Source organism: Oncorhynchus tshawytscha, linkage group LG06 (genome assembly GCF_018296145.1).
Source record: "Oncorhynchus tshawytscha isolate Ot180627B linkage group LG06, Otsh_v2.0, whole genome shotgun sequence".
NCBI classification, from domain to species: Eukaryota; Metazoa; Chordata; class Actinopteri; order Salmoniformes; family Salmonidae; genus Oncorhynchus; species Oncorhynchus tshawytscha.
The window spans coordinates 44,479,553-44,500,214 of NC_056434.1; the positions used below are offsets into that span (position 1 = coordinate 44,479,553).

General features: G+C 41.8%; 1 protein-coding gene across 1 annotated transcript in view; it reads left to right on the plus strand.

Annotated features, from left to right (window-relative positions):
• Window positions 1-20,662, plus strand: part of LOC112252597 (polypeptide N-acetylgalactosaminyltransferase 18) — a 99,521-nt gene that overhangs the window by 17,086 nt on the left and 61,773 nt on the right. Inside the window, exons 2-6 of the mRNA XM_024423962.2 lie at window positions 10,946-11,141; window positions 11,242-11,408; window positions 13,659-13,842; window positions 16,730-16,927; window positions 17,447-17,561. Coding sequence (XP_024279730.1) covers window positions 10,946-11,141; window positions 11,242-11,408; window positions 13,659-13,842; window positions 16,730-16,927; window positions 17,447-17,561 — 860 coding nt within the window. The remainder of the gene's footprint in view (window positions 1-10,945; window positions 11,142-11,241; window positions 11,409-13,658; window positions 13,843-16,729; window positions 16,928-17,446; window positions 17,562-20,662) is intronic.

Below are 20,662 nucleotides of genomic sequence, written 5' to 3' on the forward strand. Positions count from 1 at the left end.
CTTCATTTCACCTGTCACATAATTTCACTTGTCACATAAATGAAGACCGACTGCATGGACCTTTGTGAGCATTGTTCCCTCAAAACATTTTCTGGCACTGAGCAAATTTCAGGACTGCTGAGCTCAAACTTGAATGTTGTGAATATTCTGTGCAACTTCCCACATGCCTTTACTGTGAACACTTAGGCTGTACCCACTTTAAGTTACCGTTTTAACAATTGCCAAGTAGGCTACTGTGGCTATTTGATCATAATGTAGGCCTACCAGTGTGGTCTATATCAAAAACAATGGAGAAAATGTGTCTCATAACATTTTAACATGGGAATAGCTGTTCTGCCATTCAGCCTGTGTGTGGTAGCAGCCTGTGTGTGATGATCAATGTAGGCCTACATTCCATGAGATGTTTAAAAAAAACATGCAGGGCTTGACATGAACCTGTTTATCCACTTGTCCTTCAGACAAGGAGGTGACTGAAAATGTTGTAGTGTTTGATGCAAGAAACCACTTTACACATTTTTTAAAATGCATTATTATTCCCATACCATTATTACAGAGTATCAAACAAAATTATGGTACCCTCTACATATTGGCTTATTCAAGCCGGTCTCAAAATACAACACTGACAAAAAAAGGCTCTTTACCTGACTTGCTTTTCTTTTTTCTTTCTTTCTTTTTTACCCCCAATTTCGTGGTATCCAATTATTAGTAGTTACTACCAGGCTTGGGAGAGACGAAGGTCGAAAGCCATGCATCCTCCGAAACACAACCCAACCAAGCCAAGTCGCACTGCTTCTTAACACAGCGCGCATCCAACCCGGAAGCCAGCCGCACCAATGTGTCGGAGGAAACACCGTGCACCTGGCGACATGGTTAGCGTGCACTGCTCCAGGCCTGCCACAGGAGTCGTTAGTGCGCAATGAGACAAGGATATCCCTACCGGCCAAACCCTCCCTAACCCAGACGACGCTAGGCCAATTGTGTGTCGCCCCACGGACCCCCCGGTCGCGGCCAGCTGCAACAGAACCTGGGCGTGAACCCAGAGTCTCTGGTGGCACAGCTAGCACTGCGGTGCAGTGCCCTAGACCACTGCTTTTCAAAGATGTCTAGAAATGTACATGTCTTGTATGAAGTAATCACTCCCCTATTAAGTGCAAATTATCTATAACTGGGCTAATAACTCACTAACTAGCAAAGGATATTAACAAAATGTGCGCCTGTGGCTACATGCAGCCCTTGCTTTGATCTCAAACCAAGTGCATCTACTCATGGCCACTCATGCTGTAAACACAGTCCTGTTCAAAGTACATGACAGAAAGACCATTGCCATATATGGATATTTGCATATAGGCCTACTGCAGCTCTGATTGGTTATGCCGCACCGGCCTGTGTAGAGTACTGGCTGAGTAGTGCTATTCCTACACCGATGTGTTCTACCTACAACATAATCTCTTGCTTAGTTAGTTTTGCATACTAAATTATGCATAGTTCGTTTTGTTTCGGTATGTTGCATTGAAAGTGGTTAATATTGCATTGATTCGATCACAAATGCCACACTAAAAAGGAAACATTGATAGGGTTAACTAACAGGGAAAACTCTAGAATGTTAGGGGAAGTTCAATCTCATGCTTCTCGCAGTGGGCTGATACTGTATTTCTTCTGTGCCCGGAGTCCAGGGGTAGCTGCGTGACGTTTAGAGGGAAAATTGCTTGTGAGTCACTCACTGTTGTGCAGCACACGCCAGGTGATCTAGTTACAGTATGGAATTCACAACTTCATGTTTGCCAGCTTATAACATTTTATAACCTATTAAGTCAACTGTCTAAGATGTGCTAAATGCTCTGCGGTTGTGCATTTACTAACTAGTTAGCTAAGTGGTTAGCTTCTTGCAAAATCAAGCTTTGCTTGGTAACAGAAGAGAATCCCCTCCTGGATCAAGAGCGTTGCTGTTTAATGTTTTGTGTGTGCAGCAAACTGATTAGAATTATTATTATTTTTAGTTACTACAATAACTTTTGAGTTGGGATGTCTGTCCTGCAAATGCTTTAGGTCAGACTGTATAAAATGTTCAATGAGCTTGTTGGCATTTTAGTTACATTCTCTATGGGATTTTACATGTACTTGTTAGCATTGCTAATCTTGGATTTACAAAGGCTCAGTGGAGTTTAAAAATGCCGCCCCTTGTGTTCAATTCCGGTATTACTGAATATTCCAGTATGGCACAATGTCATACCTTCATCTCGACCATCTGGATACCGCCCAAGCCTAGTGTGCGCACGTGCAAGCGAAGTGTGTGTGCATGTAAGAGTCTCCCGACAGGCCTTGTGGGTAATCCTCAGACATGATGGATACTGATAGTGCCCTGACTGCAGAGGGAGGTGATCCAAATCCCACAGAGAGGGATTTAGGACAGATGAACAGAGTGAAAAACGATGCCCATTTGGACAGATTCAGTAGGCCGTCACACTATGTAAGCACATCAGGATGTGCTACAAATGGTGACGGATAGTTGAAAAGAACAGTTTGGCAAACAAAACTAAAGCTCTTGAAAGCGATGCATTGCAAATGGCTGATCATTATTCACGGTTGAGGAAATAGGTGGGAAGACCATCTGTTTAAATGATGATGAAATTAATCATTTCAGAGCCGAGGCACAGCGCTGCAGGCACTTCAGCACCACTGTTCCACAAGCCTTAGTGTAAAAGAGGGAACTTTCTCTGTGTGATTTATTCAAGTTCTGTAAACAAACAGATAAAACAAAGGCTTTGGCAAGAGAGAATTTCAATAGCTTTGAGAGCAAATGAGATTCTCTTTTTAAAAACCAAATTACATTATTTTAGGGGGAGTCTCAAAGCTATTGGGGGAGTCTACGAAGCCTTAAAGGGACAATCAGCAGTTAAAACAATAACAAAGCGTTTTCCCCGCCACTTTCGCTAAAAAGCTGAGGGATGGCTTTGTACATTTTTGTTTTGTTGACCACTTTCAAATTCATAGATGGAGCTATGGGTCCAAGGACTGACCATCCATGATATCAAAATTATAGTTTTTACAGTTTTTGAATTCTATAGTGTTTACTTTTAGAAACATTAGCGTAAAATAAGCTTATATTTTGGGTTCTGATGCTATACTACAGTTGAATTAAGGTCATGAGGCATTTGTAAGTTATATTTTTCAAGGATCAATGGGTACCAAAGATGGATGTAGCAACTGCAGATTGTCCCTTTAACAGCAGGAGGCTTGTTGAACTGATGTTGTCAAGGGGAATGTAACTTTACCTCTTAGCCAGTAGGATCTCCCGTTACAATGTTGGCGAGAAGTACAAATCAGGAAAATAACTGCAACAGGAAATGTACAGTGCATTCGGAAAGTATTTAGACCCCTTGACTTTTTCCACATTTTGTTACGTTACAGCCTTAATATATTGTAAAATGTTTTTCCCCTCATCAATCTACACACAATACCCCATAATGACAAAGAAACGTGATTTTTTTTGTACAAATTTCTAACAATATAAAACCAGGAAGTAACACATTTACATAAGTATTCAGACCCTTTACTCAGTAATTTGTTGAAGCACCTTTGGCAGCGATTACAGCCTCGAGTCTTCTTGGGGGTGACACTACAAACTTGGCACACCTGTATTTGGGGAGTTTATCCCATTCGTCTCTGCAGATCCTCTCAAGCTCTGTCAGGTTGGATGGAGAGTGTCACTGCACAGCTATTTTTAGGTCTCTCCAGGGATGCTCTGGCTGGGCCACTCAAGGACATTCAGAGACTTGTCCTGAAGCCACTCCTGCGTTGTCTTGTCTGTGTGCTTAGGGTCGTTGTCCTGTTGGAAGGTGAACCTTCACCCCAGTCTGAGGTCCAGAGCAGGTTACAAGTATCTCTCTCTACTTTTCTCCGTTCATCTTTCTCTCAATCCTGACTAGTCTTCCAGTCCCTGCCGCTGAAAAACATCCCCACAACATGATACTTCACCATAGGGATGGTGCCAGGTTTCCTCCAGATGTGACACTTGGCATGCAGGCCAAAGAGTTCAACCTTGGTTTCATCAGTCAAGATAATCTTGTTTTTCATGGTCTGAGATTCTTAGGAGCCTTTTGTCAAACTCCAAGCGGGCGGTCGTGTGCATTTTACTGAGGAGTGGCTTCCATCTGCCCACTCTACTAGAAAGGCCTGATTGGTGTAGTGCTGCAGAGATGGTTGTCCTTCTGGAAGGTTCTACCATCTCCACAGAGGAGCTCTGTCAGTGACCATTGGGTTCTTGGTCACCTCCCAAAGCACTTCTCCTCCGATTGCTCAGTTTGGCGGGGCGGACAGTTCTAGGAAGTCTTGGTGGTTCCAAACTTCTTCCATTTAAGAATGATGGAGGCCACTGTGTTCTTTGGGACCTTCAATGCTGCAAAAATGTTTTTTGTACTCTTTCCCCAGATTTTGTGTCTCGACGCAATCCTGTCTCGGAGCTCTATGGACAATTCCTTCAACCTCATGGCTTGGGTTTTTGCTCTGACATGCACTGTCAACTGTGGGACCTTTTAATATAAACAGGTGTGTGCCTTTCCAAATCATGTGCAGTCAATTGAATTTACCACAAGTGGACTCCCATGAAGTTTAGAAACATATCCAAGGATGATCAATGGAAACAAGATGCACCTGATCTCAATTTCGAGTCTCAGCAGAAAGGGTCTGAATAGTTATGTAAGTAAGTATTTTGTTTTATAAATTTGCAAACAATTCTAAAAATCTGTTTTCACTTTGTCATTATGGGGTGGGTAGATTGATTCATTTTAGAATAAGGCTGTTACAAAATGTGGAAAAAGTCCAGGGGTTTGAATTACTTTCCGGATGCACTGTAGATAATTGTAGGGTGCATTTCCATAGAACAAGTCCCATGAGCACCAACGTGTGAAGTTCATAGGCGCTTATCAAATTAAAGATATGATTCTATATTTTTGGGAATTGAAGGCATAGGTAAAAAATGTTTTAACCATTTTCATCTTAAAAATGAGGCATAAGTAAAGGCTTTGATTTCTGGATAAACAGATGGAAAATTAGTCTTAGAAAACATCTACCAGAAAAAGTCTTGAAAGGTATCAGAAATACATCAAAACACAGTGTGGACATAAAGACCCATGCCAACTAATATCAACACTTACAGTACACACTGAGTGTACAAAACATTAGGAACAACAGTTCTTTCCATGACAGACTGACCAGGTGAACGCCATGATCCCTTATTGATGTGACTTGTCAAATCCACTTCAATCAGTGTAGATGAAGGACAGGAGACAGGTTAAAGAAGGATTGTTAAGCCTTGATACAATTGAGATATGGATTGTGTATGCGTGCCATTCAGAGGGTGAGTGGGCAAGCCAAAAGATTTGCCTTTGAACCGCGTATGGTAGTAGGCGTCAGACGCACTGGTTTCAGTGCGTCTCGAACTGCAACCCTGCTGGGTTTTTCACGCTCAACAGTTTCCCTTGTGTGTCAAGAATGATCCACCACCCAAAGGACATTCAGGCAAAGAGAAGGGGGAGGGGAATTCAACTCAATATTAGGAAGGTGTTTTTAATGTTTTGTACACAGTGTATTTATATACAGTACACTTATTACTGCAACTGAATTGGCTACAATAGGAAATCCTAATAGTCACCAACCACAGTTGGGTCACCTGCTTACAGTCCTCCATTCCACTGGCATACTGTTATGTTCAGCTCATGACTGATTTCTTTCTCTTTTTGAGTTCTGGACAACCCATAAGCCCCCGTTCTTTCCATTTACTGTAACCAGCATCCTCACCCACTCTGAGCACCTGTGGAATTGCCCTAGGCCCATTGACTTGGAAACGTATAGTTATCCCCCCCCAAATTTGACCTTTTTCTTTAAACCTTTATACTCAAAGCTGACAATGTAAGTCTCCAATAAATGTTAACATAAAAGTTGTACTACAATCTGTGACTCTCATCAAACCCAGAAGTGATGTATTTGCTCTGATGTAATGCAGCATGAATTCAACTGTTTAATTCATAGGGGTAATGTAGATTCATACACACAAAGACAGACAGACATGTCCTCCAGACTGCTCTGTCGGTCTGTCAGCCAGTGTTGTGTTCTAATGAGAGAGTGACCTCGTAAAATGACCAACCTGGAACTCACCTCCTACTTTTCTCTGGCAACTCTTGTTGTCCAAGACCATCTGCATAATGTAGTTTTTCTTGTGGTGGATCAAGATATTGCCATTGGTTATGGTAACAAAATGATGGTAAAAATACTCCCCGCTTGCCGTTACAAGCGGCACAAAATTTGATCTGATGATAATCTAAGTCCTTGTGACGTGCTGTGTTCCCATGAATAGATAAAAACAAATGTTTTTACATTTGTCTGAGTTTCATAATGCTGTAGCTATAAATTCTACCTACACTAATAATATTCATGTTCATCCTCGCTGCTCTCTGTGGGAGGAAGCTCTACATACTGTGAGTGTGTCTATATTGTGTTACTCCAGCTGAGCAAACCATTGAAAACAAGCCAGTGTTTTCTCAGCAAGGTCACTTCAGCCTGCTGTTTGCCATGATGACATCAGTGTGGCAGTAGCTCGTTGGGCTGTACCCCGGAGCTCACAAACCCCCATCACCTCCCAACCCAAAACAAATGACACTATATATGAAAGACTCTAGCCTCTCAGTGATCTAAGGGGGTAGGGGTACTGTACAAGGTTCAGAGGGAGGATACCTACCCCCAAAACTTTAAGGCAGTACGATAATCCGACTCCTACGTAGTAGGCCTCTGAGACGAGCTATAATCCCATTACTGTATTTGTACTTCATTAATAAATTACTTAAGACTCACGCGAAGTGGCTACTTTTCCCAGTCCAAAACGCTCCTGTCTATTGAAACCTTCACACGTGCCTAGACGGCTCCTCTTTTTCCACATGATTAACCAGAGGTCCACTATGGCCCAGAGGTGTGTTGTGTTGGGGGGGCCTAAGGCCAGGCCAGAACGCAGGGTAAACATTTACCCTGCTATTACGGCTGCTAATAAATTTGAGGTGAAAAAAGACACTGAACTGTCCCCCCCAAGTACACAGTGAATGCCATTACCAAAGTGGAGAGGCAATTACTTTTTCTGAGCTTTACATTATTACACGAATTTACTGGAAATAGGATCTCGTAGATTGAGCAGATTGTATAATTTAATACTGAAACTCATCATGCGGAATGCACACATCTCCCTTACCTTGATTTGAGCATTGAAAAGCTACGGAATCTAGTCCATTTCCCATAGACGTGCTGTTGTTGACAGTATGGAGAAAAAGACTTGAATGCATGCCGTAGAAATATTCTGTTTTTAATTTCTTGTGGTATTTGTGTTCTACACAAGACTAGATGCACATATTGCACTCACTATTTCACAAAGCTACAATCATGTTTTCTGTTGTGGGCAAATATTGTTCTCTGTGCCCGCAAGGACTTTATGACACTGATCATTTTTCTGTTTTCAAGACTCCGGGAGAAACTGCTTATTGCACAAATGGATATTAGGAAATAATTACTATAGGTGCCTGAATATTTTATTTTGCCTCAGTTTAAATGTCATGGTGTAATTTCCACAGCATGCTATCGGTAATAATGGTCTCAAGTTGAGAAATAGGCTTTTACTAACAATATTTAATAAAAAATATGGGGGATTGGAAATGCAGACAATTATATTGATGGAAGCTACAATCCATCTGCGGTATTAAAGCTGATCTACCCCCTAAAATATATATATTAGTACACTACTGTGCAAAAGTTTGGGGTCACTTAGAAATGTCCTTGCTTTTGAATTTGTTTAAAAATAACATCAAATTGATCAGAAATACAGTGTAGACATTGTTCATGTTGTAAATGACTATTGTAGCTGGAAACGGCAGATTTTCTTATTTTATGGTATATCTACAGTACAGTTGAAGTTTACATACACTTAGGTTGGAGTCATTAACTCGTTTTTCAATCACTCCACAAATTTCTTGTTAACAAACTATAGTTTTGGCAAGTCGGTTAGGACAGCTACTTTGTGCATGACACATAATCTTTCCAACAATTGTTTACAGACCGATTATTTCAGTTATAATTCACTGTATCACAATTACAGTGGGTCAGAAGTTTACATACACTAAGTTGACTGTGCCTTTAAACAGCTTGGAAAATTCCAGAAATGATGTCATGGCTTTAGAAGCTTCTGATAGGCTAATTGACACAATTTGTGTCTATTGGAGGTATACCTTTGGATGTATTTCAAGGCCTACCTTCAAACTCATTGCCTCTTTGCTTGATCTCCATGAGAAAATCCAAAGAAACCAGCCAAGACCTCAGAAGAAAAACTGTAGACCACAAGTCTGGTTCATCCTTGGGAGCAATTTCCAAACACCTGAAGGTATCACGTTCATCTGTACAAACAATAGTACGCAAGTGTGAACACCATGGGACCATGCAGCTGTCATACCGCTCAGGAAGGAGGCGCGTTCTGCCGCGTGGAGATTAACGTACTTTGGTGTGAAAAGTGCAAATCAATCCCAGAACAACAGCAAAGGACCTTGTGAAGATGCTGGAGGAAACGGGTACAAAATTATTTATATCCACAGTAAAACGAGTCCTATATCGACATAACCTGAGAGGCCGCTCAGCAAGGAAGAAGCCACTGCTCCAAAACTGCCATATAAAAGCCAGACTACGGTTTGCAACTGCGCATGGGGACAAAAATCATACTTTTTGGAGAAATGTCCTCTGGTCTGATGAAACAAAAATAGAACTGTTTGGCCGTAATGAACATCGATATATTTGGAGGAAAAAGGGGGAGGCTTGCAAGCCGAAGAACACCATCCCAACCATGAAGCACGGGGGTGGCAGCATCATGTTGTGGGGGTGCTTTGCTGCAGGAGGGACTGGTGCACTTCACAAAATAGATGGCATCATGAGCATGGAAAATTAGGTGGATATATTGAAGCAACATCTCAAGACATCAGTCAGGAAGTTAAAGCTACAAACCCTACAAACCTGACTTAGTTACACCAGCTCTGTCAGGAGGAATGGGCCAAATTTACCCAACTTATTGTTGGAAGCTTGTGGAAGGCTACCTGAAACATTTGACCCATGTAAACTTCTGACCCACTGGAAATATGATGAAAGAAATAAAAGCTGAAATCGATCATTCTCTCTCCTTTTCACATTCTTAAAGTAAAGTGGTGATCCTAACTCACTTAAGACAGGGAATTTTTACCAGGATTAAATGTCAGGAATTGTGGAAAACTGAGTTTAAATGTATTTGGCTAAGGTGTATGTAAACTTCCGACTTCAACTGTACATAGGCTACAGAGTCCCATTTATCAGCAACCATCACTCCTGTGTTCCAATTGCATGTTGTTAGCCTTTTAAAATGATTAACTTGTATTAGCTAATTGATCATTAGAGAACCCTTTTGCAATTATGTTAGCACAGCTGAAAACTGTTGTGATGATTAGAGGCAATACAACTTCTTTAGACTACTTGAGTATCTGGACCATCAGAATTTGTGGGTTCGATTACAGGATCAAAACGGCCACAAACGAAGAACTTTCTTCTGAAACTTGTCAGTCTATTCTTGTTGTGAGAAATTTAAGGCTATTCCATGCAAGAAATTGCCAAGAAATTGAAGTTCTCGTACAACGCTGTGTACTACTCCCTTCACAGAACGGAGCAAACTGGCTCTAACCAGAATAGAAAGAGTGGGAGGCCCGGGTGCACAACTGAGAAAAAGGACATTACATTAGTGTCTATTTTGAGAAACAGACTCCCCACAAGTCCTCAACTGGCAGCTTCATTAAATTGTACTTGCAAAAAAACAGTCTCAACATTAACAGTGAAGAGGCGACTCCGGGATGCTGGCCTTCTGGGCAGAGTTCCTCTGTCAAGTGTCTGTGTTCTTTTGCCCATCTTAATGTTTTCTTTTTATTGGCCAGTATGAGATATGGCTCTTTCTTTGCAACTCTTGATTTTATGTTATCCATGAAGCCTGTAAATATTGATGATCTGACTCCATTTAAATTAATTTAACACTGTGTGCGAAAGATTGTTGATTCAGACTCCAATTCTGTCAGAGGCATTGTCATTGAATATTAACTCAGAAACCACAGCTATCCATAGAGATATACATTTGATCAGAATCTGAGTGTTGTGGTGCTGTGAGGATCCCTTCATGTCAACATCCTCCTCCTCGGATGAAGTTGTACCCTCAGAGTAGCAAATGCTGGGATCCCAGTCGTGGCAGAGATAGAGTTGGTGCTGAGAGAGAGTGCAATGCTGTGGTTATAATTAAATAACTCCGCCGACAATTAGCATTCAGTATTTACCTGCACCGAGTCCTTCATCACTCGCTGTGGTTTGTGAGGACGTTTCCCGGCATCGTAAATTCCATTGCGTTACGTTCTTTCAGCTCGCAATACTGGTATTGAGTGAAGAAGAAACAGTTGTCTTGTCCAGACAATGTCATCTAGTAGGACTAACCGGTTTTTGTTTTGCTGCTTTAAGTAGACCACCGGCATAAGTAGGAATATGCAAGACTGGTATCAGTAGTCCAAGACTGGTATCAGTAGTCCAAGACTGGTATCAGTAGTCCAAGACTGGTATCAGTAGTCCAAGACTGGTATCAGTAGTCCAAGACTGGTATCAGTAGTCCAAGACTGGTATCAGTAGTCCAAGGCTGCAGTAACACATTGCAGCATTTTAGATGGATCAATTCAAATGCTAATGCATTCCAGGAAGTGTGCCTGCTACAGTAATGTGATCGTGCTGAATACACTGACTTTCCCCCACTGGTATAAATCTTTTTCATGTAAGCTGCAGTATGCGGCATGAATGTAAACATATATTATTTCTATATCCCAGGCACACACCATTTCACCACTCTCCTTTCTCTCACTCTCGCCTACAGAGGTGCCCCAGAAGGGTAGTGATGAAAAAGTAGTGGAGTCCCTCTCAGACTCCTCCCTGTTTGTCCACTGGGGTCATGACCTTGGTCCTGAGAGTCGCCGTGTGGCGCTGAAGAAGTTCCAGTACTACGGCTACAACGGTTACCTCAGTGACCGCCTCTCTCTGGCCAGACCCATCCCCGACCTCAGACCCGATGGGTACATGACCTTTTGACTCTTTTGTTGGTTCCTTTTTTATTGTCCATTAAAAAAAACAAGTTTCTTGTTCATATCTTGTCTGTTTGCTGTTTCTCCTCAGGTGCAGAAACATGTCGTACCCCACCAATCTCCCACAAGTAAGTATCATATTTATCTTTGTGAATGAGGCCCTGTCGGTCATCCTACGCTCCATCCACACAGCCATGAACAGGACTCCCTCCCACCTCCTCAAGGAGATCATCCTGGTCGACGACAACAGCAACAATGGTAACTCCTATATATTTTTTTATTGAACCTTTATTTAACTAGGCAAGTCGGGTAACTGGTAACTCCTATATTCCTACTAAATGTAGCTTACAAAGTATACACACTGCATTGTATACAGGAATCCATTCAGACTGCTTACTATCTTAAATTAAACAACTTCTAAATCCAGAAAGTAACACAAAATGTGGAAAAAGTCAAGGGGTGTGAATACTTTCTGAAAGCGCTGTATATCAATTCACACTTGACATTCTTGAGGACCGACAGTGCATCAGGAGTTTCTCTCTAATCTTATTACTGGTAATAAACTCATGTATCTTACTCCATACACATTTACAATATCTTTTAAAAAATGTGCTGGTGTTGCCTGCCAATTTAATGGATTACTTTCACGGCTCCGAATTAAGTTATTTGTTAGCCTAGTTATTTCAGCAGGACAGACCTGCATGTTGATCAGCTATAGAGCCAGAGGGAAGTGAGAAGATTTTAAAGGCTCCATTTGACCTAGACTGATCATTTCATATGAAGGTGTTTTTAGCTGTGTACTTTACTGAACATATCTGTTGAGATGACAAATGAGGGTCAAAAGAGTCCGGCAGAGGGATAAAAATTTAAAAAACTTTATTTTGAATGTATATTTTTATTGAGGACTCCTATTTCAGGATGTAAATGTTGAATCATTACATTAAAAAGAGAGGCGCTTCTGTAATGTAAATTGTCTGAAAACGGAGCTGAATAGCTGAGATGCAGGAAATTAATCTGTAAAAGTTTCCTTTGTGGCCATTGGTATTCTAATGAATTCCTTGGCAGTTGGCTCACTTTGAACAATGTGACTCTTCCCGTTCTGTACAGTTTCAGGAGTCTGGCTAACGGCTCTCCATCCTGAGTGGGGTGTCTCATAGGGTCAGCTGGGATTACTTCCCATGACAATCCCAGTAACCAAATCGACCTTAGTCCTTTTATTTGTCCTTTTCATTTCTTAACAAGTTAAATGACTGTGGGCCTCCCGAGTGGCGCAGTGGTCTAAGGTAGTGCATCGCAGTGCTAGCTGTGCCACTAGACATTCTGGGTTCGAGTCCAGGCTCTGTCGCAGCCGGTCGAGACCGGGAGACCCATCGGGGCGGCGTACAATTTGGCCCAGCGTCGCCCGGGTTAGGGGAGGGTTCGGCTGGCAGGGATGTCCTTGTCCCATCCCGCACTAGCGACTCTTGTGGCGGGCCGGGCGCAGTGCACGCTGACACGGTTGCGGCTGGCTCCTGGTTTAAGTGGGCATTGTGTCAAGAAGCAGTGCTGCTTGGTTGTGTTTCGGAGGACGCACGGCTCTCGACCTTCGCCTCTCCCAAGTCTCATCGCTGCTTCTCCCATACGGACAAGACTGTAACTACCAATTGGATACCACGAAATTGGGGAGAAAAAGGCATACATTTTTTTAATTACAGTGATAGTTAGCTGTATTTTTACAGCTAACTATCACTGGATATTACTTAATAGCCATGGTTGTATGATCAATATTGCCATCCAAAACATGTCTGAAAGCCATTTTCCCATGAACTCCAACACCACTGTAATGAAAACCGACATTGATGTCCGGTCCTCGCCCTTCATGTCCCAATCACTCCATCTGGTTGCCATGGTGAGACACTGCCGACACGTCCACCTAGCAAATTAAAGCAAACAGGTGGCAGCAGATGGAGCTTGTGGGAAAGCAGAATTGACTTCCTTCAACCAGACGATGCTGATAGACATCAATAATCACAACCGCAATATTATTTGAAATCCCCTTTACACCGTGGAATAAATAGAATTTGGGACTGTAAAGCACTTTTCAATTGTGTGGTTAGTCAATAGACCAAGGTACATGCCTTCAGCAGATTTCACAGGTGCAGGATATTATATTCTACTGTATCTTAGTCTGAGTCCCTGACATTGCTCGTCCAAATATTTATATATTCTTAATTCCATTCCTTTACTTAGATTTGTGTGTATTGTGTTGTGAAATGGTTAGATATTACTGCACTGTTGGAGCAAGAAACACAAGCATTTCGCTACACTCGCAATAACATCTGCTAAACACGTGCATGTGATCAATAACATTTGATTTGACATAATGAGAAATACCTGCACGCGGTTTCAAGGCTTCCCATTGCATTTAACAATGTTTCAGCCACTGTGGTTCTTGTTAAGGTCAGACAGACTCTGTAAAATGTCTCTCCATTTATCTCTTTCTGTACTGTCTATGAATGTTTTCTGTAGCTGAGCTGAAGGAGAACCTGCAAAACTTTGTGAAGGAAACCAACTCCCAGCGGCCAGACTTCATCAAGGTGGTCCGCCACGACAAGCAGGAGGGGCTGATCCGCTCCCGGGTCAGTGGGTGGAGGGCCGCCAGCGCCCCCGTCGTGGCCCTGTTCGATGCCCACGTGGAGTTCAACATTGGATGGTAAGGGACTGGAATGCCGCGTGTATGTTCCAATCTATCCAACAGCTTAAAACATTTCATGTCTAGTTATGATCTTTGCTGTATGTGCGGTATAATTGATATGTGCTGCAATTTCTCAGTAATTACTTATTAGAGCTATTACATAACTGATTAGATGAGAGGGTTGTCAGAATAATATATGTGACTGCCCTCAGCGCTGGAGTGCTCAAAGGGTTGACGTACTGCTGACTGGAGTTGAGATGTGTTTTTCATCAAGGTGTTGTTCATGGCAATGTAGTGAAACAGGGCTTTCTGTCGTCTGACAGTTTATGTGCCTGTTAATCATTCTCTCCACAGCTTGACAGGTCGACCGACCGACACATATATCTCTGAAGAGCCTGGGCTCAATCCCAAAAAACTCCTGAGGTGCTTTGGCACAGCTCTCGGAACAGACATTTCAGAGGCCTTCTCACTCTTCTGAGCTACCAGATATTGTGTCTTCGACTAATGAAATCATTTGGCTCAATGCGACGGCAGTGCTTGAAAAGGAGAGCGCATGAGGCTCTCAGCCGGTCTTTTATGCAGACAAACATGTTGACTATTCATTTTAACGTTGATCTGAGGCCTTTTATATAGAACAAGTCTGATGCTATTTGTGTTGTCTGCTGATGACCTCCATACGTTTTTGTGGAGCTCTAACATTTTTATTTTGAATGATTGATTGAAAAATGTCTGGCATTAAACAAGAGAGGGTGACTGACTGCTATATTTATTTATCACGTCACTCTATTCTACATTAAATGATCAGAAACTGCGCACATTCTGTCTAATACCAGTTAAGTGCCAGTCAGCAACAGATTTTCTGTCTATCTTGTCTGTAATGGATAACTCAACACCCATGTAGAAGACTTCAAATGACTTTTTAGTGAGTAGAACGACACTGAACAAAAATATAAACGCGACAATTTCCAAGATTTTACTGAGTTACAGTTCATGTAAGGGAATCAGTCAAATTAAATAAATGAATTAGGCCTGACACTATTGATTTCACATGACTGGGAATAGATATATGCATCTGTTGTTCACAGATTAAATTAGATTTTCAAACTAATAAACATTTTATAGAACATTTTGTAAATGAATAAAAAAAACAAATATGTATTGATTGCGAATGTCTTCACATCCTAGAGTCTCCAGAGTTAATTGATGAAGCACCTTGGCAGTCATGACCACAACTGTGAATCATTTTGAATCTAATTTTACCAACCTTGCACAACTCTTATAAGGGTCCATAGATTTTATTCAACATTACTCAGGCTCAGTAAATTTGATTGGGATATATACCAGAACTATGAAAATGTATGCACTCACTACTTTGTCACTCTGGATTAAATATAAAAATGTATGGACAAGAAAATTCAAACCTTGTCTCTGATTTTCAAGCGGGTTTAAGTCAGGACTGAGACTGGACCATTCAAGAACACTCACCTCCTCTTGGAAAGCCATTCTGGTTTGTCTTTAGCGTTAAAATGTGTGTAATTGTCCCGTTTAAAAATAAATAAAACTAAGCCAGTGTTAGGTTTTCAGAAGACAATGGTGGGTTTAGCTCTAACTTTTTACCTGGGCTCTGCTCCTTTCATATTTTTTTTGATCCTGACAAACTCACCAGTCCCTCCCGGTGATGAGCATACCCGTAACATGATGCTGCCACCACAATAGATTCCCAACCAAATTTACTGATCTTGAGCAATTTTACCAAAAACAATGGATAATACAGTATGTTGCCATAAGTGTTGTGCAAAGTTAGTAGAATATTATATACTGAACAAAAATATATACTGAACAAAAATATAAACTCAATGTAAAGTGTTGGTTTCATGAGCTGAAATAAAAGATCCCAGAAATGTTCTTCATGCACAAAAGCTTATTTATTTCAAATTTATTTCACAAATATGTTTACATCCCTGTTAGTGAGCATTTTTCCTTTGCCAAGCCAATCCATCCACCTGACAGTTGTGGAATATCAAGGAGCTGATTAAACAACATGATCATTACACAGGTGCACCATGCCAGCCCAGGTCCTCCACTTCCGGCTTCTTTACCGGCCGGATTGTCTGAAGCCAGCCACCCGGGCAGCTGATGAAACTGAGGAGTATTTCTGTCTTTAATTAAGGCTTTTGTGTAGAAAAACTATTTCTGATTAGCTGTGCCCCTGCCCAGTCATGTGAAATCCATAGATTAGGGCCTAGTGAATTTATTTCAATTGACTGATTTCCTTATATATGAACTGTAACTCAGTAAAATCATTAATTGTTGCTTGTTGGGTTTTTATTTTTATTCAGTATAAATTATTCACAGCTGAAATGGCTGCCAAAAGACATGTGCAATCAGGACATGGGAGGTGGGGTGTTGTACAATTTTATTTCACTTTGAAAATATGGAGTAGGTTGTGTAGATCTGTAAGGGGAAAAATCTAATTGAATCCATTTATTTTTTATTGAAGGCAGCCCAAACCTTCACTAGGCACTCAATGTTGTGATGATAAGTGCATTTCCTTAGCTGTGGCTTTTACTCATGTCTGGATTGTGATCTGACATACAATACATGGCCATATTTATCCAACCTCATTTGTTTCCCTCACCAAATCAACACGTCTCAAACTCCAAATCGGCTTAATATTCTGTGTGTGGCCCGGGATACTGGAAGCTATAGCCATAGGCCGAGATTCCGTAATGAGCCATTAACAATTAGTGGCCAGGATGAAAGACCCTCATTCCCACTGTTTCCCCATATCTCCTGTGATGTTAAGGAAGTGCTTGTGTTCACCCTCGTATTGTTTTCATTGAAAAAGACACCAAATGTATCTCACAGCAACACAATGTCCCACTATGCCTTGTTTTCCCTGCAGGGCCGAGCCAATTCTTCTCAGGATCAAGGAAGACAGAACGCGCATCGTCTCGCCGTCGTTTGACAACATCAAGTATGACACGTTTGAGATCGAGGAGTATCCGCTGTCTGCTCAGGGCTTCGACTGGGAGCTGTGGTGTCGCTACCTGAACCCGCCCAAAGTCTGGTGGACCCAGTACAATCACACCGCCCCTATCAGGTCACTGTCAGCAAAGACTTAGGAATCACCAGTTGTCTTGTGCTATTTCACAGGCACTCTGTTGCATTGAGAAACCCTCACAATGTTGTGTCTGTGGCTTATTTTATTTTAATAACAGAAAAGCTCTGACGAAGGCCGTGAGGCCCATACGTAAAGCTTATTAAAGAGCATTGATACTATCGAGCAGTGTGCGGGTTCCTTCTTTTTTCTCATCTTAATAACAGAACCAGTAAGAACAATGTGTGTAAACCTGTTGCATCAGTTTGATGTAGATCAAAGCTCTTTTCTTTCTCCTGGTTGTTTTTAGACAGCTGTTACTTAGTAACATGTGGGTAATCCTCATTCTTGACAACAACAAAAAATAAACAGGTTTATTATTGAAAACATATCAAGAAATCAAATGTGGAAAATCTCCAGCTGAGCTCAGAGGTGTTACAAATACGCTAGAAAGTACTAGGAAGTAGTTCATAGAACCACTGCATAATTGACTGTTTCTCTCTTTTGATTTCTTTGTACCAGGAGCCCAGCTCTTATTGGCTGTTTTGTGGTGGACAGGAAGTACTTTGAGGAGATTGGCCTATTGGATGAGGGAATGGAGATCTATGGTGGAGAAAATGTGGAGCTTGGCATCAGGGTGAGTGGAGTGCAAAATAATTATAATCCGCTCAGTAATATGCCAAATCCTAACTTGAGATCGGTCCCCCATTGCCATCTATGCTAAGAGTCAATAACAGCAACCAAAACTTAAAAACAGGAAGCAAACCAAAAAGTTGAGCAAAATATAAACAGGGAAGAAAATATAAACTATTTGTTTTTTTAGAAATCTAAATAGAGCGAGCCAATTAAAGGTGTTAACCCTCTACATCTCTCAGCCAACTGGAGCCATGTGCCACCTGCTCTTAAATATCCCCTGTGCCAGCACAGGTGAAATGCCCTCTGACTAACGAGATGACAAGCCCGCACAGGTGTAACACATACTAATGAGGTGACGCCAATCGGTGCACCTAAAGTCCTGAGGTCCAACCTCGAAATATAAATGGAAAAACCAAAACCTGTAACAATAATTTACACAACCTGAGTTACGTACAAACCCGGAATATCAATTTAGGATTTGGCCTATATTGAGGACTCTTGGACTCATTAGTGTGTGTAACAATCTGCTGCATGTGAGTCCCTGCTGCACTGCTGTCTGTTGCTGGACGATATAGCCAGTCAGCTCAGCTCAGCCCCTCCCCGCCACATAGCGAGCTGAAACTCAACCAGCTCAGCGACTTGCACACTTCCAAAGAGCTAAAAGTACATCAAACGAACCCTTAGAAATGACTGTGTGACATACAGTGGGTAGAACAAGTATTTGATACACTGCCGATTTTAGCAGGTTTTCCTACTTACAAAGCATGTAGAGGTCTGTAATTTGTATCATAGGTACACTTCAACTGTGAGAGAAGGAATCTAAAACAAAAATCCAGAAAGTCACATTGTATGATTTTTAAGTAATTAATTTGCATTTTATTGCATTACATAAGTATTTGATACATCAGAAAAGCAGAACTTAATATTTGGTACAGAAACCTTTGTTTGCAATTACAGAGGTCATACGTTTCCTGTTGTTCTTGACCAGGTTTGCACACACTGCAGCAGTTTGCACACACTGCAGCGGTTTTGGCCCACTCCTCCATACAGACCTTCTCCAGATCCTTCAGGTTTCGGGGCTGTCGCTGGGCAATACGGACTTTCAGCTCCCTCCAAAGATTTTCTATTGGGTTCAGGTCTGGAGACTGGCTAGGCCACTCCAGGACCTTGAGATGCTTTTTACGGAGCCACTCCTTAGTTTCCCTGGCTGTGTGTTTCGGATCGTTGTCATGCTGGAAGACCCAGCCACGACCCATCTTCAATGCTCTTACTGAGGGAAGGAGGTTGTTGGCCAAGATCTCGTGATACATGGCTCCATCCATCCTCCCCTCAATACGGTGCAGTCGTCCTGTCCCCTTTGCAGAAAAGCATACCCAACGAATGATGTTTCCACCTCCATGCTTCACGGTTGGGATGGTGTTCTTGGGGTTGAACTCATCCTTCTTCCTCCAAACACGGCGAGTGGAGTTTAGACCAAAAAGCTTTATTTTTGTCTCATCAGACCACATGACCTTCTCCCATTCCTCCTCTGGAACATCCAGATGGTCATTGGCAAACAAACTTCAGACGGGCCCGGACATGCGCTGGCTTGAGCAGGGGGACCTTGCGTACGCTGCAGGATTTTAATCCATGACGGCGTAGTGTGTTACTAATGGTTTTCTTTGAGACTGTGGTCCCAGCTCTCTTCAGGTCATTGACCAGGTCCTGCCGTGTAGTTCTGGGCTGATCCCTCACCTTCCTCATGATCATTGATGCCTCATTGATGGTCTTGGCCATTGTGGAGAGGTTGGAGTCTGTTTGATTGAGAGTGTGGACATGTGTCTTTTATACAGGTAACGAGTTCAAACGGTGCAGTTAATACAGGTAATGAGTGGAGAACAGGAGGGCTTCTTAAAGAAAAACTAACAGGTCTGTGAGAGCCGGAATTCTTACTGGTTGGTAGGTGATCAAATACTTATGTCATGCAATAAAATGCAAATTAATTACTTAAAAATCATACAATGTGATTTTCTGGATTGTTTTAGATTCAGTCTCTCACAGTTGAAGTGTACCTATGATAAAAATTATAGACCTCTACATGCTTTGTAAGTAGGAAACACTGCCGATTTTGCAAGTTATCATATACTTGTTCTCCCCACTGCACACGCCACATTAGTGAGACCCACACAGTGCGTCTTGTGGGTATTTGTGCCTCCTTTCCCTTGCAGCTTTGTGGTCCTGTGGCATCAAGAGGGAAGGGAACAGCCTTCTCTTTGGTAGGTGTCAAAAATCCCTTCAAGACTGGGTGTTAATATAATGATAATGGGTCATATCAGCTGTTGTTCAAGCTGTCACTCCATAGACTGTATCATACAGTAGCTTTTCTGATTGGCTAACTTCTTCCTGCCGGAGGGTGAAATGTGCTCTCTAGCAACTATATTGCATTAGGGACCTGGCTGAATGGGAAATACTTATTGTGTGGAAATATGGCAAAAGTTTGAGGACTCTCTATATAATCCTATTGACTGAAATTGTGGTATAGAAATCCATTGAATCGGAGGAGCATAAAGATCACAAGTATGCTGGAGTGACTTTTCAATACAGTACGGCAAAAGTTCAGGGACCGACCGATTTTATTGTTGAGTTGAGTGTATGGCTAACTTGAAATCCTATATGGAATGGCTTATCTGCGCTCTCTTAACAGAATCTATGTGCGCGAGTGCTTACATAATCACCTCTAATGTTGCAGATAACAGACATCCAGTCATGGATCGTCCGTTGTCAGTTATTATGTAAATGAGGCATTTTCTTGACAGAATCAGGAACTGCACATCTGTCCACTGGGCATTACATCCACCTTAATGAATAGTTGTATTTAGGCCCGCCAAAACAAGGGATGGGATTTTTCTGTTTTCCTACAGATTCTTCCTCCCTGGTACCCAATAACCACATGCTGTGCTTTAAGAAATACTTTATTTATAGATCTATCTTCATTATGTTTGTGTTTTATTTACTGCCATTTGATTATTTTAGCATTTTATCTCAGCAGGCAGACTTCACAATTTACAATGCATTTGTTAGTTAGGCCCCACTCAACATCTCAATTAGCACATTTTTCCTTTG